This window comes from Geospiza fortis, unplaced genomic scaffold, assembly GCF_000277835.1.
Source record: "Geospiza fortis unplaced genomic scaffold, GeoFor_1.0 scaffold1130, whole genome shotgun sequence".
In the NCBI taxonomy this organism is placed as follows: Eukaryota; Metazoa; Chordata; class Aves; order Passeriformes; family Thraupidae; genus Geospiza; species Geospiza fortis.
This window is the reverse complement of record NW_005054690.1, coordinates 55,621-80,479: the sequence shown is the minus strand read 5'-3', so window position 1 is coordinate 80,479 and position 24,859 is coordinate 55,621. Positions and strand designations below refer to the sequence as shown.

The following is a 24,859-nucleotide window of genomic DNA, read 5'->3' as shown; positions in this document are numbered from 1 at the left end:
CTTCCTGAGGCTGGAGGAAATATTGCTGGTTCCAATACCAATGGGGGAACAGATCACTCAAAGTCAATTAGCAGAGCCAGTATTTAAACTGATGACACTTTTTTCCTAGTTGAAATTGGGATAAAATGTTGGTTTTGTTGATGTTTAAATTAATGATTTGTATTAGTTCAGCTCCAGCCAGTACGGAACACAGATGGTTCAATTCTAAGATTTCCATGATGGATAACATGCCACAGTCGATAAGGTGGCTCAACTCTCCACAACCAGTAATGGACTTCAAGAAGCAACCCTGGGAAGCGAACCGAAAGCCTATTGATTTTCAGTAATGGATACTCATTTTGCTCCTTTAGTGTTTTAGAGCTTCTTAGGCACCTCACTGAAGACAAGGGGAGTTTTTGTCATTTGGATGAACAGATTCTCAGGAATCAACAAGGGAAAAACTCTTAATAATCAACTTATCCAGGGATGCTTGGTTTATCCATCATTCCTGATAGAAGTAAACCCCTGGTTATTCTACCTGATAGGGAAGGGGTCACATTCAGACTCCAACTCATAGGAAAAGGCATTTGAGTGCTGGTATGGATACAGAAATTGCTGTAGGGGGAAGTCTATAAACCCTGTTCTGCAGTTCTTGGAAACAGATTAACACCTTTGATCAGACTGAAATCCCAACATCACAATTAATTACTGACAAAGTTTTTATCCAAAATAGAGTTACTTAATGAGCTAATGCTTATTATTCATCTTTAGTTTCAAATTGATTCATTAGTTAAATCAAAAATACTAATTTAACTAATTAAAAATTAGTTAAATTAAAAATAAAAACATTTAGAAAATTGATTAAAAACATAATGTCTGTAACAGTTTTGTTACAGACATATATGTCTGTAACATATAATGAAATCTACCATCTTGTGTGCTGTTTTAATGAAATAAATTATGCCACGGGTTCCACTTTCCCAACAAGCTCACCATTGTGAATACTTATTCTTAAATGCTTACGAAAATAGCTGGATGCAGTGAAGACATATCTCACCAGGAATAATTGTTGATCATGTGGTGGCTGGGTAATGCACTCTCAAGTTTCTTATTTCCATTTATATTCCACAAAAGCTTCCAAAGATAATTGACATCTGTGTTTCTTATGATCCAGGGTGGGCCATGACTTTCTAAAACGCATCCCCATGGGTAAACTGTGTCTCAGTGCTATCAGGCCCTAGAGGAATGTTGTGTGGCAGCTGCTTTTTAAAAAGCAGTCATGTGTTTAGCTACATGAGGAGGAATTTTTTTCTTAGCATTGCTAAAAGAGCAATATCTTACTGAATTTTGGTGAGATTTTCCACTCATTAAATGCTGGTAAGTTTTTCAAAATCTTCCTTAAAATAAGATCTGCTCTTTCTGAAAATTCTACCCCCAAAATTTTCTATGACACCTCCTGTGACAGACTTTTGGAAACAAAGAGCTGTTCAGTCAGCCTTAACATGTTTTGAACTACAAACAACTACACCTATGGCAATTTTTAAAAAACTGTAAAGAGAGCTTAGCACAAAATCAGGATCTAAGGATCTGAACAGAAATGAAATAAGCAGTATTCAGAGGATGGGTTATTCACACAAGTAGGAATTTACTTCATATTCAAAATAGTTTTCTTCCCATAAAATTATTTCTTATTAATAATGTGGCAGCTTCTACAAACCTGATGACAAAGCAGGATTCAGAGGTGTTAGGCATCAAACAGAATAAAAGATTGTTACTGCCCCAAATACACTGTCAATTAACCAAAGACAATATTTATAAAAGCAAGATCAGATGATATGAAGATTGTAACTTTCACTTACACCTACAGTCAGAACACAGCAGAAGAAATATTTGGAAGATAAAAGCAAATTTGTTAGTGCCAGGTAGTGTTTTATAAATGTATGACTTGTCTAAACATGCCTCAGCATTTTATTGCCTCATACAGCATGACTTTTTATTTGTATCAGATTGAAGTTCGATGGTTTTCTCTTTCACTTTATCTTCATAGTCTTTTAAAATCCTGAAGCAAAGAAAGAATACTTGTGAGAAAAAAAGTCAATAAAACCCACAAGAGATTGAACAAAAAACATTTTCCCAAGAGTATAAAATTGTCCAGAGATTTAACAGAAGATGATAAAATTTTGTGGAGTAACAAACAAGCAAAAAGGTACATTTAGGGCGGCCCCACAACTGTCTTTGTTCATTTAGTTAGAAAAAATTAGTGCTGATTGTTAACATTTATTGCATATTACAGAGACTCAAAACAGCGACTTTCATTTCTTACTTTTAAGGCTGGAAGAAAACTAGAACAAATCTGGCTGCCTAGACATTTATCAATTACTGACACTTCCACAAAATTTCACTGATTTCAGTGACAATATTAGAGATTTGTCAACTCATTACCAGTGTCTTCACCTCTGTAAGTAGTTGAGAGGGGCCCTATTTTCCTGTATCTTTACCTCTAGGGTTTATATAACTTCAAAAATCCACTTCTTCCTGCCTCCCAGCCCCCAGGCAGACAGCAGAGTTTGAGCTGTAATGAGCAGAGGGAAGAAGGAAGCATATCCAATGTCCTGCTGCAAGGAGTCAGCAGCATCCATTTTCAAGCATATTTCTGCAAACCTTCAGGAAATTCTTGCAGGACTTATCACAACAGCCAAGGCCCTCAGCTTTCCTAGCCACAATCCAGATGCTTCTGGATTTATACAGAGTTTCACCAGCATAACTCTTTATGAACCTGAGCAACTCTCAGCCAGAGCAACAGGGTCAGGTTACAAAAGAGTTTAAAAGCAACGAATATTTCACCACCCTGAGTTCCTATAACTAATAAATATAAAACTAATATAAATATAATATAACATAAAACTAGTTAAACAAAGAGAATTCACAATGTCATCAGTTACAGGGCAGTCAGACACATAAAAAACTCAATTGTTGGTGTTTTCTTCTTACCTAGCTAAATGAAGCACAGACTTTTCCACATTGTACCCAGAATATGCACTGCATTCATAGAAAATTAAATTGTAATCCTACAATCAAAGAGAAAGACCATTTCAATCACTTTTGCACAATGTCTCGCTCCAGCTGTAAAAAGAGCAGCACAGATATACTGAAATATGAAAATAAAAAAGGAGAAATAGATTATCTTAGGACTTTAATTCTAGAGCTAACAGTAAAGAGTAACAAAAGAAGTCCAAGTGTGCCTCACAAATAACAACTATATGCTTCTCTTAGCAGATATTTGTTCTGTAGAATAGCTTTTGATATAAGAGCTCAAATGAAAACAGGTCTTGTAAGGCACTAAGCCTTGTGAACTTCCCTTGATCAAGCAATTCCCACATCACTGAGTGCTGGACAAAACAGGTGAAAAGAATTCCAGTAAATCTTCTTTCATCTTTTTGTACTTGTGAAATTTTTCTGCACTTTCTTTGCAGTCAGCCTGCATCTTTCAGTTTTGTACTCCCCTGGGAGCTTTGTAATTAGGAACAGTGGATAAATGATCAAGTCTTGGAAGAGATTCTCAGCCCTTCAGCTGAAGCCTTATAAATGCAAAGGTAAGAGATGATCTGCACAAGAGCCTGGCCTGGCAGTTCTGATGGCAGAGAAGTTTGAAAGGGAATGACAGATTATCCTCCAAAATAGCTATCTGTCTACTTTCACAACCTACTACAACGAAGTTCACCTACATTGCCTCTGTGGTATTACTACCTGTCCTTTTATCCATCCAGATTTCAAATTTCTATTCACTTTCCACTTGTCTCCTTGTCTTATTGCTATTTATAGCAGTAGCTTAAAATTCAAGCAAGTAAGTCAGTACCTTAGAAAATTACAATCACGTCTGCAGAGTTGCATTTGTTTGTTATTAACTCTGGTTACTGCACTTATACTTATTTAGCCACTCTTCAGAAGACACTTATAATTCAGTTTTCAAAACTTTCCATTAAGATGATGAGGTATTTCTGTTTTGGTTTGATTTTTTTCCCCTATATACCATGCTTCCAGAATTGCACAACTTTTGGAAATTTCTGTCATCTTCGTGGAATTTCAGAGACAAAAATGGGGAAAAGAATTCCATAAATACAGTAGTTTATTTTGGCAGCTCTGAAAAAAGTTCTTCAGACTTATCCAATGTCAGTTTTGCACATGTTGCCAATGGTTATATTGTTTGTTCCAATGAAAAACCGGATTGAACAACATGCAATAATTTCTTGATGACCGGATAAGCACAGAAAAGCAGCGAAGGAAGAAATCAGGCAATGTTAGTGTTGAATAGACATTTTATCAATTTTTAAACATATATAACATTTGCAAAAATGCAACCCTATGATTCTCTTGCTTTTCTTTGAAAAGTTTTAAGATAAAATTTGGCCTGGTCAAATTTCTTACTAGCTATGCAAACAGAAGCTTGAAATAATAATAACACTCTCTTTTTCTGCTCAGCTGATCAGAACTCTAATAGAAAACCTACTGTGATCAGTTTACAGATATTTCATGCCAGTGTAGCATGATACTACTCCAACATCTTCCCCACATACAACAGAGTGTCACCAGAGGAGAACTCTCAGTGATAATTTCATTTATGCTGGCATGAATCTGAATGGATGTTTCAGCAAATTGCTTGGACAGAAGGATAACAATTTAAACTGAATTGATAATGAGTGCTTACTTCTCTCAGTCTAGCAAAAAGGTTCTTGTCTAAAGAGGAGATAGTCTAGAAATACAACATGCCATTTCCCTGATTCAGAGAGGAAACTAATTGACAGAATACACAAGGAGCAGAAACTAGGAGCAGGAAGGACACATATAATTATTAAGCTAGGAAATGCCATCCATGTACATCCAGGAATCAGCTACTGAACCTTGGAGACCACTGACAATTACTTCATTTTAAAAACTTACCTACAAATCACCAGACATCTAAAGAATAGGGAGGAAAATGAAGTATTACCAGAGGGAGCTGGGCAATTTTCTGTCCTGTAAAGTACCATCACTCTGAGAATAGCTGCTCATTAGCAGTGTAGAATGCTAAGAATGTGTAAGAATGTGTAATTTGTGTAAGAATGGCACTGACAGGTTGACAAAGCAGACACTGTATGAATACACAGAAATAGTCCTCATTCCATGAAGCACATATACTCTGCAAAGCCAAGGCAGACAAGGCATTATTATCTTATTTTATAGTTGGGGAACAGTGATAGAGAAGGATTTATTGACCATTTAAGATCACTCAGGAAGTACGTGCAGGGCCAAAATAAAATGATGTAGATATAAGCATGCCTGAGCAGCACCTTCATCATAAGGCATTTTATTTAAACAATTGGCAGTGCTTACACTTCTGTACTCACACAGAACATTGGCTGTTCCTGGACACTCACAATATGATCTGAATACTCTCTCTTGTTGTGCTCATATGAATTCTTGATCACTGGATCAAGCTAAGCTACAGAGAAATTTGTTATATGGAGTGCTCCTTCTGGATCCTCTGCTAAAACAAGTCAAGTGGACTTCCACAATCCCTGTGCTCATTCCATTCTTCCTTTTCACGGGGTGTAACAAACACACTGGAATTACAAGTCTTCTCAAATGACAACTCCCTTCAGGCTGCCATTATTCCTTTTAAAAGTTAATTGTGCTGTCCACCTTGCAGAAAAGTTATGTGACAAGGGCAATATAATGGGAGCCCGTGGGTTTCTGACCAAAGCTGTAGTACAGTACAGTGCTTGTAAGATGTGGGACAGAAGCAAAGGAAGGGTTAATACAGCTGGGCTGAAATGGCTCCTGAAAGTACATGTTCCTTTCTGACTGTAGAAAAAACTGGGTAAAACTAATCCCATCCTGTGAGACATTGAAACAGTCCTTAAAACTGTTAGACTTCAGGATCAACAGGCTAAACTGCCTCTTTGCACAAGAGCTTATTTTCACCAAATATGGCTATACAAATTAGTATCAGCTCAGCACCTAGCCCTGTGTATTTGGGATCATTTGTGAGTAATTCAAGGGATTATTCACAAAACAAGTAACAGCTGCATACACTAACAGAGACAGTGGTATGTGGTTTCACAGGAATTACATGGCCATTTAGCAAGAATTAATATTTCATTAAAATTCATGGTTATTATTAGCTCAGCAAGCAAATTATTATAATTTAATTATATCTATGCTACTTTTCAACTAATCCATTGCCATTAATCACTCCTTCTCTTATCTACCTCAGGCAGCACATTCAAACATTCAAGTGAGTCATTCAGATCCATTCATTTGATTATAACCATCTTATTTGACAACTTTTTGTTTTACTTATGCAAAACATTTTATTTTCTTGCATGACATGTTAGAATTAATAGCCTGGTAGGCTGTGAGCTCTATATACTAGAGTGATTCATCTTTGTTTTACTAGTACAGTTTTTTTAGAGCAAGATGACATGCAAGACACCTACTCTCTGTCCATTTAGCATTTATGTGTCACTTGTTTTTTTCACACAAGGATTCACCCTGGACTCCCTCCTAGCTTCCAGGGTCTCAAAGTTATCTGCATTTCCACACAGACAGGAAAATAAAGTTGATTTCCTAAAGGGAGATCCTTTGGGGGTAAGTTCAAGGCTGATAATCCTCTCAGACAAAAACCAAATAATGGGCACAAACTTGAATAGGGAGGTATAATTTCAAAAGGCTATGTGAATAACCAAAATAAGATAAAAAGAGATCTGGCCCTAATTCTTTCCCTTAAAGTGCCTAGCAGCAACCCTTCCTGCAAGAACAATTCAGTTGCACTTCAAATTTTGAAAATACCCTTTTTATTACTGGCAGTAAATCTATCATCAAAGGCAAAAGAGGTAAATATGTGAAATCCAGCACGCTGTTTAATTTAGGTATATTCCTACCAATTTGGTGAATATTTCAGCAACATTTCGATTACTTACTTCTAAATAAATGAATATTCTGCAGGCATTCATGTTCAAACTATAAGCACTGTATAAAGAGATTCAAAGGAAAAATTGATGGGCATGGTACACAAGAATATAAACAAGTATCTGGTATTTGCAGTCCCTTGATTGCTTAAATTATGCCCATGGATCACCAGTGCTCTGGTAGATGCAGACTGTTAACTCTACTTATTTTATCTCCTTGATGGAAAGTTACTAAAAGTAAACATGTTTTCTACTCCTACCACAGGAGTAACAGATGGTCTTCTTTGGTTTTACAGGAGGTAGGAGGGAGAAAAGGTCCCCAAATTATCTCTATGTTAAGAATCCTTTCACAGGGAAAAGGGAGGAAAAAAGAAGCAGCAAGGGAAAAAATAGAGAAAAAGAGAGAACAAAGAGAAATGAGACACAATGAGATTGAATTCTTAAATATTTTTCTTCTCCACTCACTTTTTGGTTTGGTTTAGGGCTTTTTATCTGATTGCTTTGGTTTTAGGGTGTTCTCTTTATCTAGGCAGTGTTGTAAGTACTATAATTATCAGCACTTACATCACTGAAAGCTGAATTGAAGAGTGTGATGGGGTTCCTAATCCTTAAAGATACTTATCTGGCTAAGATTAATCTGTGTTTCTATGAATTTAGACACATTGAGACTCCATTTTAAAACCTCCACCTTCAAGCCTTGTAAGGAGTTCCCAAAGCACAGTACCTTTGCAAGATGGTCTCCCATTCCCATCGGGACCTCACGCTCCTTTTCGTTATCAGTTTTGTTACCCAACAAAAGAACAGGCACATTCTCCTCAGTTGCCTCCTGCAGGATAAACAGCAAATATCAACTGAAGTGCCAAATTCAAAAGATCACAGATTAAGAGGATAAAAGCTAACAAATGTCACACTCTAACAAGACATTTAAAACTTCACACAAACCAGGTATGTGCCACTTTGCTTACAAACATGTCAGGAATTGAAGTTGGATAAAAGACATGAAAAAGACATAATGCTAAGGTTACACTGACTTGGGATTTTTTCAAATAACAGCAAAGAAGCTCATTACACTTTATATTAAAATGGGAGAGAGGAAACCACCATGCTACACAGGCTCAGATATTATGTGTTTACAGCCACTGCTTTTCTAATTACATGGCCAGGAAAAATAATGGCAACACCTGGGTGCTATTATGCCAAATGAATTACACAAAATAGTGAAGAAATACACAGAATAGGCCCCCCAAAATACAGAGAATAGACAGAAATCAAAATCCATTCTGAAAAGGGTTATAATTATCACAGTGAGTGCTTTCATTAGGTGGGCTGAATGCTACAGCAGTAAAGGGACTTGGCAGTATGTCCAACTTAGCAATAGTTTGCAGCAAACAAAAATTAGTTAGTAAAGAAGAGTGAACTATCAGAGCTTGGAAAAAAGTTTTGACCACAATATTCCATTTTTCTGAATCAAAATCAGCAATGCTCCTCTAGCTTTTACCATACTGAATTAAATCATGCCACTTATTTATTAAGATCATATAATTAGCAAGGGCCTGTTCTTCCCAAATGCATGCTAATAGTACTTCAGTAAGGCTACTCATATCTGGAAAAACTATGACTGTTTGGAGGCATTTAAATGACTGAGTCCTAATCTGAACTCCTAAAGCCACCTCTTGGCTATTCTGGAAATATAATAGTATATAATAATCATCATCATCATCATAATATATATAATAGTATTATAATAATTGTGTGTTATACTAGAGCACATGCCCAAGAAAATCAGACTAAATGATCTTTGCATATTGATTTGTCCCTTACTTTTCCAGTGTGCAAACAGGCAGTCACACTTCGTTCTTGCTGCAAGTCAGCCCTTTGTGGCAGCTGCCTCAGTTTTATTTTTACTCTTTGTTCTGGCCACAAGCAAATTCCGTCGCTTACGCTCTTAATTTGTTTTCATTTTTAATTAATTGATGTCACTCAGTGATACGGACTGTGATTTCCTTTTCAAGTGGTTGAAAGGATGATCCCCAGGAAACTGAACTGTCTTTCACAAGTTCAGTTTCACAGCACTACTGTGGATTACATAGGTCTATGTTTATGGTTTATGTTCCTAATATACTCTATTTTCCACAAGCTACACACTTGGTTATCAAATGCTAGTGATCATCAGTGATCTCCAGATCACCATGACTGATCCAAAACACCTCTCAGTGCTAGCAGTGATCCAGTGGGGGTCATCAGCAAAGTTCTCTTCATGAGAAATCAGAGGACTCCATGCTGGGATTTTACCACCCCTCATTCTAAGTCCTTAAAACCCTGGAACTATAATATTTTTTTTCGTAGAGATAGAAATGAAAAACAATTTCACTGGCAACAGTGCAGACCAAACTCACAAGCAAAAATGTAATTGTGACAACACAAGAAACATGGTTCTCTCTGTTTCACCCTGCTAACAGCCCTTGTTCAGAAGGTAGAGATTGACACCAGGGTTTGGATTTCAAGTTATGTCGAGTTACCTCAATGCTTATCAACCACTGCTTGACAGCTGTGAATGTGTCTTTTGCTGTTATGTCATACATCACAATGACACCATCAGCTTTTCTGAAAAACTGCTTGGTAATGCTTCGGTACCTGCAAGTAAGAATCTGGTTACAGCTCTCTTCAACAGAAGCAACAATCTGACAAGTTACAATTTATAGTAATTCCTCCATACAAAGGGAAATAAATTATTTGGGAAAAAAATTAAAATAAAAGGAATTTTCAAAAGAAAGTGTTTGGAAAAGCTTCCCCTGCCTTCTTTAACTGATTCTGGGTTAGGCAGGATAATTAGCTTAATATTTCACCTTCTCTCACCTCTTTCATTTTAAGCTTGGAGCAGAAATTTCTCCCTCACTAAGTGCTCTTCTAAAGCTAGCTAGGTTTTTGGAGAACTTTTTCCAAAGCTTCATATAGAAAATGCAGATTGTCATTATCATCCTTGTTTTTAGTAATAGTAATAGAAAGTTACACAATAGGTGAGGAGATGGGGAAGGAAATGACCACTGAAATCTTACAAAAACCTGGAGTTCTACTGCAATGGTATTGCTTTAGGAAAAAAAAAAAAAAACTCATATTTTTTCTCCATTATATTTCCTGATATAGAAATAATTCTAGGTGCATTTTAAAATCAGTCTTCCTCCTAAAGAAACAGTGTGGCACTAAACTTTTCAGAGCTTCATTAGTGCTGCAAGGGAATGAGCTAAACTGTGAATGCACTGGCTCTATTAGGAATGCTCCTATATTTGTTCCTCTCCCATGAAGCAGGATTAGGTCCACACTTAACGATCTTCAAACAGATGATTCAAGGAAGTGAGATCTTAAAATGTGTACAGGATTTTGACTAGCATGGAGTTAAATTTCATCATACTGTCTTCATTTCAAACAAGGAGTCTTGCCACTTCCATCCCTCCAATTCCCTCCTCCATCCCAGCAGATGGGGGAGTGAGGGAGCAGCTACACAGCTGATCTGACTCCCAAGGTTGAACCATAAGACAGCCTTCCTCACCGTTCCTGGCCAGCTGTGTCCCAGAGCTGCAGTGCTACCTGGCTGTGATCTACGGTGACAGTTCTCACGTTGTAATCCACACCTGCAACAGAAAGGCAAGGTGAGCTGTCTCTTTACAAGCTGTTTGATCAGGGAAAACTGGATCCAGCAAATAGCAACAATTCCAGGAAAGTAAAAAGATAGGCACTCCATTAAAAATTATGTCCAGAGTCTCCAGCTATCAGAGGACAACAGCTTTTATTTGCTTGAAGTCCTCCAGCAATACCAAATGGTAGTAGAGTAATTCAGTTTTGTAAAATATGCAAGATAAGTCACTTTCCAAATCACAGAACACGAGTCAATGGTCCATCTGACAGTCCACAGCAGTCCAAGCCATTTTGCCTGGAATTTACTGTATGACATCAGTTGTGTGAAATGTGTTAGTTTAGTCTGAGCTACATGGGAGACTTCCATGGTTAGTGGAAAAACACAAGGCATGGCACAGGGAACAGTGGAACCTAAAACAAATGCTGAAGATAGGTGGACTGAACATGTGGAGAACATCTCCTATTTATAATGTAGAAGATGAGCTCACTTCCCTTAGGCTAGTGGACATAAAAAGTCATTTATTTAAACTTTTAAATTAAGCCTCTCCCAACTCCTCTAACCTCTGAAGATGTACGTATTTTCTGGATATTTATAACGATAATTAGAGTTTAAAATGTTAATCAGTCACTACCTCCTCCTAATGACAACCTACATATTTTTGGTATCAAATTGAACTTGTATCAGAATTGTATCATAAAATCACAGAATCATTGAATAATTCAGGTTAGAAGGGATCTCAGTAGGTCAGCAACACAATCTTTGGGGCCATTTTCCACAAAAATGGGATTTTTACCAGTGGCATCAATGGAAAAGCATCTATGCCTGCTTAGATTCCTTCAATAGGCAATTAACAAACCTGTATGGAGAATGTATCTATTGCTTGTATCTCAAGGGAAGAAATTTGAACTATTCTGTAGAAATTCATTGAGAACACTCCTCTCCATATTGTTCACTTGACTTTTCCACTGTCTGTACCTTGCCAGCCATAGCCCACACCAGTGAAACTCATTGATGTGAACCCTAAATCAAAGCTACGACAAATGTCTTTTTGCCACTTTCTTTGCAAGAACCGTGGATGACCAGCCAAAAGCGGAAAGAGTTCAGACTCATTCTTGTGCTTTTTCCTCTGGAAATTTGCACACTGTGTAAGACCTCAGAGTCCAGAGAAGTGTATCAGCCAATTACAGGACAACATGGACAGAACACAGCTTTTAGATCGACAGGATACATGAACAGACAATTTCAGACAGGTGTCTAAGCCCCCATTCCAGTTAATGAAGATACAGCCAGTGAAAAACTAGGACATTAAGTTCACCTTGAAGTACGTAAGTCTTATTTCATATATGCTGCAGAATAAGTAAGGCCTCAATACAGGCTAAGCATAAGGAATCTGGTCAGTTAATCCAGCTGCATCGCAATAATTTATACTTGAGTTCTTGTACCTTGATTTTGAGTCTGACTTTGGAAAGCTTGGTCTACAATTTTAGGCAAGGTAAGAAGGTAGGCTTTGAAAATGTTGGCGTTCGAAACACTGGTCTGACATATTTTTTTGGTGATTAGTATAATGCTAAATGATAGGTGATTCAGATATTATGCTTTCTCTATAAAACAAAATCAGATTACTTAGAGGGATAGCAATGAGATATGAAGGTGGGATTGTTAGTACACCGCAGTCCAGAGCACAGGGTATCTGCTTCAGAACTGTGAGATCTACAAGGAAATTCTAGCTTCACAGAAATTAGTGGATTTTTTTCTGATTTATCTCACTGCTGGCCAGGATTTCAGTACAGAATCTACTCTGAAACTTCTCCATCAATTATGAGCTTTCCAGTTTAGGAGAACTTACTTTGCATGTCCTACTTTTACAACATCTGTATGTTTCTGTTTTATTATACAAGGCCTGATCTCCGTAGAAACTCTTAAGTACTGTCAGAACAAAAATAACAATAGTTATATTGTTAAACTTACCTACAGTAGCAGCCGTGCCTGGGAAAAAACGATCTTCACAAAATCTTCTTAAGAATGAAGTCTTTCCAACACTTGAATTACCCACAAAAACGATCTTGAATAAGCGCTCTGGAACAGAGTTTATTCTCTCCTCCTTCAAGTAAGAGCAAAAATTAGCCTCCAACTGTTCTATAAATCCTGTTGCCTCTCCAGTTAAAGGCTGATATGGGGAAAAGAATAGATTTTATCCTATCATATTCTTCATTACTTGTGAAGCAATACTCTGTTTCTTAAAATAACTCAGCATTTCAGGTGTTTGTCATGCATCATTCCAGATCATCCAAAGTGCAGTGATTTGCACTGAGCTCTGGAAGTGTACTGAATATGAACCTTTATATGAAACAAATAAACCAGTTTTTACATGACAAAATAAACCAGTTTATGTTCATGGCCACAAATCAAAATTTATAAAGCTTCACACAGCTCTGCTCAGTAGCTTCATTCTATACCAGTGACACAGAGGAAGCAGCACATCTTCATCTAGATACCAGAAGAAAAGTCATAATTTTTTTTGCTTATTCTACCAGATTCTTCTCTCTGCTACTACCATAGAGCCAAGAACTTCCATCCAATTACTGCATTTCTACATCTGTTTAACATTACAGGCAGAAGCACTGAGGAAAGACACAGACAGAGAATTAGACCAGTTAATCAGGCTGTAAACATTCAACTATGTTTCTGTCATTTCGCTTTTTAAGCAGAAGGAACAACAATTTGTTCTGCTTATCCAGGTTCTGTTTACTGCAGGCTAAGCTAAGTGGATGCTGGAGAGAATATTTATATCCTCTATCAAGTAGGTCATCATTCTTTTGTATGTAAATCAGGAGTTGCTTAGGGAAGCACTTGTAGCACCAGCTGGTTTGCAGGGTCTCTTGCTGGTCTCTTCTATTTTGTGTAAAGTTGAAGGAAGAGGAAGATAGAAAGTTTGCTTTCAATGCTGCAGAAGGAAAGAAAGATCATGGATGGTCCTGACATTAGTTTGTTAAGGTGCAGGTTGTGAGGAGGGGAAGGAGAGGAAGGAGGGAGAGGAGGGAGAGGAGGGAAAGGAGGGAAAGGAGGGAAAGGAGGGAGAGGAGGGAGAGGAGGGAAAGGCCCTCTGCCAGTCATTTGATGTGCAGGATCCATGTCTTCATGAAGACATCAGAACTGAATTCAGTGCCCAACAGTCCTTTGAATGAGACATTGAAGTCTACACTTGGAAGTGTTTTCTACAAATTTACAGAAGTCTTAGACAAAGAAGAAGAAATAGACAGCTGCTCTTGATGGGGGAAAAAACCCCCAAACAACAAAGGCTTGAGCTGCTGTCTCCCTTCATGTGAAAAAAAAATTAATTCACGCTGTAAATTTTGGGGACAAAAAATACATGTTTCTTTCATGAGCTGGGCTTATAGCCCACCACAATTATAGAAGGGTTTCTTATTTTCCTTTTCTATTAAAATCCTAAACCCCACAGCAACTATAGGCTACTAGTAGCACACATTTATACAAAGCACATTCTCGGTCCTGATGAAAACCATTCCCAGCTTATTAGTCTGTGTGCTCTGGGAAATAAAACAAGCTAACATACAATCACCAGCTTGGCAGTATTATCACAGTGCTTCTGAGAACCATAGCTAAATATACGGACTATATGACCTGAAATGCTTTGTCCCTGGTGGTCATTCATACTCCAGCAGCACTAAGACTCAAAGACCCCAGAGGCCTTCAGCTCAATTCCCAACACAAGAACATAAGAAGTAATTTTTCACTGAGATGTATCAAGTCCAGTCATGAAAGTAACCTTAATAATTAAACTTGATTATAAATCTGCATCTGAAACACTATGCTAGGGGATAAGCTACTCCATAGTCTGCTTCAACAAAGTGCTGATGGGAAAATGGAATAGCAGCAGGATGATAATTTATTTTAGTTTACAATGCAGTCTGAAAAAGTCTTCCCTAAGAAGACTTTGAGTGTCTTTTGAGTAGTCTTTATAAAAAAAGTAGCCAGGTAAAGTAACACACCTACCTTTTGTACAATTTAACACAAATGTGGGAGATTATATGTATAAACACAATGGTTCATATTCCATATTGAAAGTGAATCTCATGCAGAAGTTCTGAACAGAAAATCCTGCTTTAATTTCCATTAGGGTTCCTTCAGGTATTGACTATATTCCTACAGGTTGTCGTAGCTAGATAGGATGACCTACCTGGCTCTTGTCATCCTAATGTCCAGTGATGCCATGCTTTGAAAATGTGACACAAAATAAGTCATACAGCAAGCAAAAAGCATGCACTGAATTAAAGAATTTCAAAATATGAAGTTCTTTTCTGTACCCTCAATGACTTATTAAAAGGTACCACTTAGAAATTATTATGTAACCATGGCATAATTCTATCATAATTTTTAAGATGTGCTTGCTTCTTCTAAAAGAACCATATAATTATGACCAAGCAAACCAATTTTTCCTATACTTTAATCTTTTTAATATGTGCTTCAAGAATCTAAAAATGAGTAATCCTTAACAATGATTCTAAAATTGGAAAACAAGCACAGCTAGCTCTGAAGCAATAGCAGTGCAAAAAGAACTTTATACTCCAAAGAAATGTACCTTCCAGCCTACTGTTTTAAGGATTATTACTGAATGGTGAATTCATTGCTAACACGCATATACAAGCTAGAGCTGAAAAAATATAGGATTTCCATTTGCTAAATAAAAGTATTTTCAATGATAATTAAAAAGTCATGATAATCCACTCATTATTCCCCAGATAATGTAACAGCTACCAAAGCTGACTCAAAAGTATCAGAATATGAGAAATATCACCTTGAGGCAAAAAAAACCCCAAAGCCAAACAACCAATTTTTTTTAAAAACACTTATTTTTTAAGAAAATTTCTGCCTTCCACAGGATCTTCTTGTATCCTCTGTTATAAGGCTTAACTTCACTTTCCCTAAACAGTCCTTCAAATGTAAATCTATGCACACATTGTCTGCAGTTAGCACTCCTTTAGGTTGAGTTTCCCTTCTTTGCACCTTCAGCACTTGTCTGCAATACATTTTCATCCACCACTTCATGCAATGGCTTAATTCGTCATGTTTCAACTTAAAGACAGAAAACCAAATAATTTTAGATTCTAGGTATAATACATTAACCTATGGCACCACTTCACGGCATCCAAGGTCCTTCAGAATAGAACAGAACAGAAGAGTTCCAGTTGGATGAGACCTACCTAGTCCAACTCCCTGACCACTTCAGGGCTGACCAAAAGTTAAAGCATGTTATGAAGGGCATTATCAAAAAGTATCTTAAACACTGACAGACTTGTGGCATGGACCACCTCCCCAGGAAGCCCATTCCTGTGTCTGACCACCCTCTCACTAAAGAAATGCTTCCTGATGTCAAGCCTGCACCTCCCCTGAGGCAGCTTTGAACTATTCCCACACATCCTATTCCTGGATCCCAGGGAGAAGGGATCAGCACCTCCCTTTCACCTTCCCCTCCACAGGAAGCTGCAGAGAGTAAGGGAGTTGTCCCTCAGCCTATTTTTGCAAACTGGACAAACCCAGAGCCCTCAGCCACTCCTCAAGAGGACACACTTTCCAGCCCTCCCACCAGCTTTGTGGCACTCCTCTGGATGCATCCAAGGACCTTCACATTCTCCTTAAATCACAGGGCCCAGAACTTCACACTCTACTCAAGGTGAGATCTCCTTTGTCCTCTTACATTTGACAATGTTTCCTTCCCTACAGGCTGCTCCCTAGAAGATGATGATGATGAATGTTCCATTGATTGCTCTCTGGATTTGCTACTCATTTCTGTCTCAAAAGTATCTTCATCTTCTCCAGTCCATCTGCTCAGCTGCTTATCAACCAGCCTGTCAAGAAGCTGGGGTAGGTGATCTTCTTCAATTGATATTATTCTTTGGAGATGTGATGTTTTAGGCATTCCTCCAGTGACTCCAGCATCAGGCTCTTCAGAGAGAACTCCATTCAGTCCAGCAGAATTCCTTCTCTTTGAATTACTGAAAATATCATCTTCTTCAAATGAATGACTAGACAGAGAAAGAAGTATATCACAAAAATATAATGGACCTGCTATTTTATTCTGAATTTAATCTGAATAACTGAATTTAATCTCCCATGTTTTTGGTTAGTCACAGCAGGCAGAGGAGAGTCATTTCAGTGTCTGCTGAAAAGTCAGCTCTTCATACCATGTGTATATATGTTGATAATTATAAGCATCATGGGGAAAGCTAATAACTTACAGGAGAAACCTGAACCAGAATGTAAAATATTAGATTAACATCAATTCTAATCTCATAGAAGAGCTAAAGTAAGCTTCTCTACTGTGGTTTTCTCCTTTCCCACCTTCCCTCCTATTCTGGAGGAAGAAAAGAAACACCCAAGAGAGATCATTTCTATGTGCAATCTGATTCTCTTTTTAGTAGATAGGATGGACATGGGTTTGCTTCATATGGATTAAAAAAGTCCAAGTGGAGACTCAGAATTGTACCACATTAACATAGGCTCATGGGCAAGTTTTTGTGTCTCCCAGCCTACAGCCATCCACAGTGGAGAAATCTCTTGCCTTTGCAGACAGCACACTTGTTTTATGTTAAAATTTGGCTTTTCATTTTCAAATTTCTTAATGAGTACATCGTAATCTTATAGTGACAGACACTTAAGAAATACACTCTTTGAAAAGTTCAAAAGTATCAGAAAGGAAGCATTCCACATCTTCTTTCTATAAGCCTCATCATACTCAAACAGGGAACACATGAAAAAAAGTTCCTACCTGTTTGGCAGCATCTTGCCCTCTATGTATTTCCCAATGATAGACCCTGATCTCTGCTTCCAGCTGGCTTTTGGAACAGTTGTTTTGCATTTCTGCAGAAATACAGAATACTTCTTACTGATTTACTTCTGGTGCTCGTTATGGTTAACTACCCTCATTCCAAATACTTTGATAATGCAATGCAAATGAAAGAAAAAAAATGTAGAAGAAAATACTACAGATATAAATGTTTCAGAATTCTAATTGATAAACAATCAGAACAGGAAACTCCATATCCTGCAAAAATGCATCTGCTTTGTTAATAAAACAGCACAATGTTATGGAAAAAAAAGTAATTTTTTTTTCTTTTTTACACTAGCAGTTTCTTGTAGACTAAGAACACAAGCAAATATAAACTAAATGGCCTTAGTCTCCTTACACGAGGGTACTTCTAGAATATTTTAGGAGTCCATTCTTTGCTGCTGCTTGAAAAGTTAATAGCATCTGCTCTTACCCCAGTCTCAGGTACTGAGGTACTCAGGTACTGATTCAGGTACACCAGCTATTGTACTGTTGTATAAATGTGTCAGGATATTAACAACTCTTGACTGGGTAAATTAACACATTTAATTGTTCCCTTTTTAGGTTGCACGACTGCATCCTTTCATGATTGCATCCTTTGTTTCTTCTAAAATACATTCATCTCTCTTCAGATAGCTCCCACTTTATAATTCTCAACATGCAGCTCTTAAAATTGTTTAGCAAATTAAAAAAATCTTATTTTCAAGTGAGAAAAGACGACAGTACAAATTAACAACAGGGTAAGATTTAAGGGGCATGAAAGTCCATCTCCTGCACCGCCTTCTGTTCCCCTTCTTTTGAAGCTGTTCTCATATGTGTCTGCCCAACACTGGGTTTGAAAATAATAGTTGGTTACCTGCAAAAATATGTCACGTTCATCCTTGAGAAGTTTGTTCCTCTCTCTGCAGAGAAAACACAAAAGAAACACTGAAGCCAGGTATTTAGAACTGCTGACTTTTCTACTCTACACTAACAGACAGACTGGACAGTTGGCAGTGCAAACCTTTCATCACCCTTTATTTATGTTCTCACCTCAGCCAGTTCCTTGTCTGGACTATTGATTCTCCGGCAGGGCTATGCTGATTAAAGCCAGATGGGATCTGGATCTCTTCCTGTATTTTATCTAAACAAATGCCTTAACACATAGAAATCAGTTGTGGTCAATATGCCTTCACATACCGTAAATTAGAATTTTTAATGATTTTCACAGTAAAGATGACGTCTTAATGTGGAGAGGGTGCAATGAACACCATCTCTTGTTCATCTGCTGACAGCTGTGAAAGCCAATTATTGTGGCAATTGCATCTGCCACAGAAAAGTCACCCTAGGAAACATCCATCTTCCATCCTTTGTGCAGAAACAATGAAAGTGTCAAGAAACAGACACTCCAGGCAATCAGCAAGCTCTGATCACATCTGACAGCACACCTGCTTAGTACATCATCTATTGTCTCCATCTGCTGCTGGCCTGGCCACGGGAGAGACTGAGTAGCCAGGGTGAATGAAAAAAACCTCTCTTGCCAGATGTTTCCATCTATGTCCCCAAAACTTGCAGCAGACAAGATCACAGAGTGGCCTATGGAAAACACATGCTGCAAAGTAAGAGCCTTCCCTTAAGCCTGTGAAATTTTTAGGCAACTTTAAAATGAGGCCTCCTGAAGGAAATGCAGACAATGAAGACGTAGAAGCAGGTGTAACCTACAGCCCACACTGACTGACCACTGAGCAAACAAAACCCAACATTGCTTCACATTGAAAAGAGGGCTACAGGTGGCTGAACACAGCTCCAAACTTGAAGTCTATCAATAAAGGAATGTTAGCTATGTACATTTTGGAATCATTTTACAAATATTTTGGGGAAATAATCTTCATTTTGGCTCAACTCCCAGCACTTAAGAAGCAACAGAGCCTTTCAGCAAGCTCCTGCAGCCAGGCTTCTACCTCAGAATTAGAGCTGTTCAGTGCTGCTCTGTTTTACATTTGACTTTTGGAAAGGAGATTGTCCTACAGTTCTGAATTGTCAAAATGAAGCTTATCTTTCAGGTGTGCTGCCCTCTACTCTATGCAAGAACCAACCATATCAGAGTCTTTTGTAACCATTTTTGATATTTCTGTGTCATTATCCTGCGGCAGTTGACATTGACTGGCTGCCAGATATAAACCCAGCCACTCTCTCTCCTTCCTCAACACCACAAGGGAAGATAATAACATGGAAAAACTTGTGGGCCAAGATAAAAACAAGAAGGTTATTTACCAGCTACCTGTTACATACGAAACAGATTCAACTGTAGGATGATGAGAAATAGAGAAAAAACTAAAATCACCTTCTCCACAATCCCCTTACTTCTCAGGCTCAACTTCACTCCTACACCTTCAGCTCTTCTATCTCCCTAACCAATCCTGAGTGGCACAAGGGGATGGAGAATAGTGGGGCTTGTGGTTAGTCCATAACAGCTTCTCTCTGCGGCTCCCTCCTCCTCACAGTTTTCTCACTCCAGTGAGTGAGAGTGAGTTCCCTAACACAGGTTATAGTCCTTCACAGCTCCAGCACAGATCCCTTCCACGGAGAATAATCCTTCAGGAATGGACTGCTCCAGCATGGGTCCTCCATGGGCCACAATTCCTGCCAGAAAACCAGCCCCTGCATGGGCTCCTCTCCATGGACCAAGCTCCTGCCAGAAGCCTGCTCTTTTGTGGAGTCTGCACAGGATGCAAGCAACTCTGCTCCAGCGGTGCCTGGAGAACCTTCTACCCCCTCCTTCACTGACCTTGGTGTCTGAAGGGCTTTCTCACACATTTTTTTCTCTCTTCTCTCCCAACTGCTGCATTGTTTTCCACCCTTTCTTACTGAGGCTTTCCCAGAAGCACATGGGGGCTGTGGGGCTCCACTGTGCCCTATGCTGTGTCCATTGTCACAGGGTAGCCCTGGCTTCTCTCTGGCACAGAGGCTGCCCTGTGGCACCCCACTGTCAACACCTTGACACCTACACGCACTACATATCCCAACATAATTTCATCCTTTAATGGACCTCTTTAGAATTATATAAGAGTTTTTGGAAGATCAACATTACCTTAAAAAATCTAGCTGCTTCAAAAGACCTGACTTCTCTCTCTGTAAGGTTTCTGTCACCCGGTACACCTCCCTGCAAAAAAAAAAAAGAAAAAATTGTTCTATCCATGCTAAGAACACTGCTAAAATGCTTTCCCCTAGGGGTATCTACATTTGAGATCTCAGCTTCTTCAATACTTGTAAATTCTGTTCTGTATGAATGATTAATATTTTAAAGAAGTTTATTCAGTATAAGGCCCAGAGTAGCACAGCAATACGAGTTAGCAGAGGAAGGAGTAGAGGTTCTTTCTTCAAAAAATATTGCTTTTTACTTTCTTCATCCAGAGAGTTTAATATATGTTGATACTGGCACTTGGAGCATTCAGAACAGATACACTGCTAAAATACTTCTCAGTTATAGCCACTAAAAAACAGGTGACATTTCATCCAAAATTAGAGCTTATCCTGCTGCAGGAACCATATGTCAGGCTCTCACATCTACAATCCCTACAATTTCTTTCCAATTCTTGACACTTATGCAGCCATTTTAACACCATTTACTTTGATTCTGTCATTCATGTGCCCTCCATTGGCAATGAGAGGCTTCTACAGATCCCTGAGCATTTTCTTTAAAATAGACTTGAGTGAACTTTTCTGCCAATTACAGCCTCAGGGCAGTGATTCTTCTGCTTTGTGCAGAAGGCTGGAGCAAGACAGGTAGCTTGAACTGTCACAAGTCATTTTTATCCCTCAAAATATGAACTGTAAACATTTCTTCTAATTTTTTTTTTTTTTTTTTGTGATTTGGAGTCAGAATCTGAAACCTTCAACATTTGAACTGGAAACCCCAAAATTATGGTTCTGAATTGCCACAAAGTGTTGTGGGAATTGGGATAAGCTAAATTTTATCTTGCTGTCCTTACTAGGCTTACTTTTTAAAAAAAGAAAAAAGAAGATCCTAGGTATCTCAGTCAGAGTGCATTCTGAGAAGCAGTTTCAGATAGACTCAGCTTTGAGTAGGATGAAGCATCATGTGCTACAACTGTAAGGCATTTCCATAAGGAATCCCATTGGTATCTCAAAACTAAGACACTACATGGATTTTTAATTCAATTTTTAATTCCATATATCCTCAACCAATGGCAGTGGGGAGAACACTGACATTTTGAATACAAAATTAGCAAAAGATTCCATAGAAGCCAGATATGCTACAGAAAACATGCTGAATTACTTGGGGTAAGCAGCTAGAACTGCACTCAGCTTTGCAAGTGGTTTCTGCTTTTGACAGCACTGGGTACCCTGAGGGGGCTTACTGGCACACCAAGCAAGTGCACAAGAACGGCTGCAGCTGGACACTTACATTTCCTTCTCCTCATGGAGCCTTGATGCCTCCTCCTGAAGCACCTGTAGCTGTTGTTGAGCAAGGCTTAGCTCACGGGATGTTCTCTCCAGCTCTCTCAGCAGCTCCTGGTTAGTCAGCTTCAGCTTGGTGTTCTCTACTTTGGTTTCTTCTTTGCCACTGAGGAGTTGTGTACACTGATGCTCTAACTGGGTGGAAGAAAAGAGAACAGAAAGCATTACAGCTGATTGAGGCATCTTGGTTTTGAGGATTTCAGTTTGGGTCTTAGAGGTCAGCTGAGCAGGGAACTATTTCTATCAAAGCCAAAAAATGAATAAAATACATATGGTGCTTTTCCACTGCTCTTTGTACAGACATAATTATGTTACACAAAAACAAAGCCATTCCATTCTATGACTGAATTTTATCCAGCTCAAGAATACACCAGTACAAACCATAAAAAAGGTGCTACAGAGCAGAATAGCAGCATTAAGCTGATATTCACAACTGCTATTTTAGACCATTTTCCATAAAGACCAGGCCTACACAGAGTGATTCAGAGTTCTAGCTAAAAACTGTTAGATTTAAATCTGATATCCGATAAACTTTCCCATCCCCAGCAATATGAACAAGCAGTGACCTTTTTGGCACCTCAGACAGATCTGCCAAGAAGTGTGAATTAGAGCCTTTTTATTCAGTTTTATATTCCCTCTCCGATGTACATCAAAGGAAAGATACAACCTCCCTGTAAAACAAACAACAATAGACAGTAGTGGCTTCTGGTACATAAAGAAGTTCTACTGCTTCTCCCTGGCTAGCTGAGCAAATTCAGACAACAGAGCAAAACTTTATATTAGGGAAAGCATTGCTGACCTTAAAATAGAAAAGTTTTATTTTGTTTTGGGTTTCTTTTTCTTCTTTCTGTATTCATTTTAAGGACTGTAAAACATACTTGGAGCATTACAATACCATTTCCATCTTCCGGATCTGAGACATAACAATGTTTGAACTCTCATTTTGCCCATCCCAACAAGCAGAGCTCACCCAACCAAAACCTGTCCTCACCCAGCTCTCCCAGTCAGTTCCTACCCTAGAACACTGCTGTTGTTGTAGTCTTGGTTTTGAACGTGCTCCAGGTTAAAAATAAGCACAGAAAATACTTTCTAGCCTGGACTGTGAGAAGTCAGGAACACATGTAGAGTGGGAGCACTTAGCAGCAGCAGCAACAGCAGCAGCAGCTTAATGCACTTGCTGAACTGTAGCCTCAGCAGGCTCACATTTCCCATGGAACACTGGCTGGGCATTAGATTACTGCTGAACAAGGTTGGCTTACATGAATAGATTACATCAGTTCCTGAATATTGCTTCTGCTCATCAACAGAATGAAGTTAACCATTATAAGCAAAAGATCAGCTGCTTCAGGTACTTGAGATTCATCCAGATGAGTGGCTTTGGGAGAAGCAAAACTGACCATACAAAGATGAACTTTCAAAAAATCTAAGGAGCAAAAAGCTGCAGACAAAAACCTCACTTAGAGAACAGTATGGCCATCTGAAAACTTATACAGAGACTGTTCTGAAAATGTAACTGCAATGGTAGCCAACACCAGCTCCCAGAGTCATCTATACTGATGTTAGAAATACTTGCTATAAATCCTGGTGCTCAGTCTTATCAGAAGAACGACAATATAATGTGTAAAACCCAGAACACAACAATAGGAGAAAGGATTGTTTCACAGCAGTATAAAGCTGCCTTCTTCCACTTTACCCTTTGAGGGTACAATCCTTTGAGAAATGCCAAACATTACTTTTAAAGCCCTCATCTGAACAGCTCACAATACAGAGAAATAACTCACTAGGGGAATGCTCAGCAGGTGGTAGAAGGGCATAGATCCTATAGCTTCTAGCTGCTTATTGGAGCTGCAAATTGGCTTCTATGTTCATCTGGTAGATGGAAACTGCTGGGGAAAAGATTCACAGCCCACAGACATGTTTAAGAAAATCTAAGTAGCAGAGAGAATGAACCCATTCCACAGGTCAAGCACAGACACGGTAGTTGATGGTGCACATTCTCTTTTTTTTTGACAAAGATGAGAGGAAAGTCAAGTTTAAGTTGAATAAAGATCTGGGATTATCAAATGCAAATGAGCTGTTGCTGAAGACATTTATTGGTGTCCCCAAAAGACACACACATTGAGCACCCTCCATGCAATCCCTTGTTCTTAGTTCAGCATCCTTTCTGTAGTATTTCATCCTTTCTGTAGTATTTATATTCTTTTTTTCTCCGTATTTATTTCAGTAGCATGTGAAAGATGCAAAATTTATACCGTGCCATAAGGCAATTATAAGCACTTGAGTGCTACTGATCCATGTTTTCATGTATCTCATTCCCAATTCCAAGATCCTGCTCTTCAGTGGCTGCCATCAGCACAGAACCCAGCATTTTATGTGAGAAGTCCAGTAACTCCCCTGCATTTCACCTGGTCCACACCTGCTTTCTTCTCTCACACAAGAGTCTGTGTCCTAGAGGTTATGCTGGATATCCTCTGTCCCCATTGCCTCCTCCTGAGATGTTCCAACTGACATCCCTTGAGGAACATGCCAGCCAGACAACCCTCATAAGGGAAAATCCCTCTGGCTATGTCAGAGGAAACAACACAGAGGTCATCTGGTTCGAAAGCTCCCTTTCATATTTTTGTTAATGATTCCCAACACAAAAACAACTACACTGTATTTCAAATTTAAAAACAAAAAAGAGACTTATTAATGAAGTTTGGAAAAAAGCATTTGTGTTGCTCCCTTGCGAGCCAAGAGGTTCTCTTATACAACCAAGTATAGAAGTCGTAACTAAATTAAGCTACCTTCACTGTCTGCAAGAAGAGATTTAATTATCAAAGTATATTTCCATGCCAGAGGAGGAGGCAAAAGTGAAAGACATCTCTGGATAAGGCAAACATTAGACACCACACATGGGTATCTCAGTGAATGAAAAGCAATACCAGAAAATGAGTGGGGACATGGTACTATAAAAACAGATCTGGGTAAAGATGAGAGTCACTTTCCGAG

General features: G+C 38.6%; 1 protein-coding gene across 1 annotated transcript in view; it reads right to left on the bottom strand.

The window, feature by feature from the left end:
- Positions 1-1,818: 1,818 nt before the first annotated feature.
- CRACR2A (calcium release activated channel regulator 2A) overlaps positions 1,819-24,859 on the bottom strand; it is a 41,932-nt gene continuing 18,891 nt past the window's right edge. The window contains exons 7-17 of the mRNA XM_005430850.1: positions 21,816-22,003; positions 20,478-20,549; positions 18,264-18,309; positions 17,348-17,439; positions 16,277-16,604; positions 12,529-12,661; positions 10,474-10,555; positions 9,446-9,560; positions 7,651-7,752; positions 2,971-3,047; positions 1,819-2,038 (exon numbers count right to left, since the gene is read on the bottom strand). Of these exons, the coding sequence (XP_005430907.1) occupies positions 1,948-2,038; positions 2,971-3,047; positions 7,651-7,752; positions 9,446-9,560; positions 10,474-10,555; positions 12,529-12,661; positions 16,277-16,604; positions 17,348-17,439; positions 18,264-18,309; positions 20,478-20,549; positions 21,816-22,003 (1,326 nt within the window). The 3' untranslated portion in view covers positions 1,819-1,947. The remainder of the gene's footprint in view (positions 2,039-2,970; positions 3,048-7,650; positions 7,753-9,445; positions 9,561-10,473; positions 10,556-12,528; positions 12,662-16,276; positions 16,605-17,347; positions 17,440-18,263; positions 18,310-20,477; positions 20,550-21,815; positions 22,004-24,859) is intronic.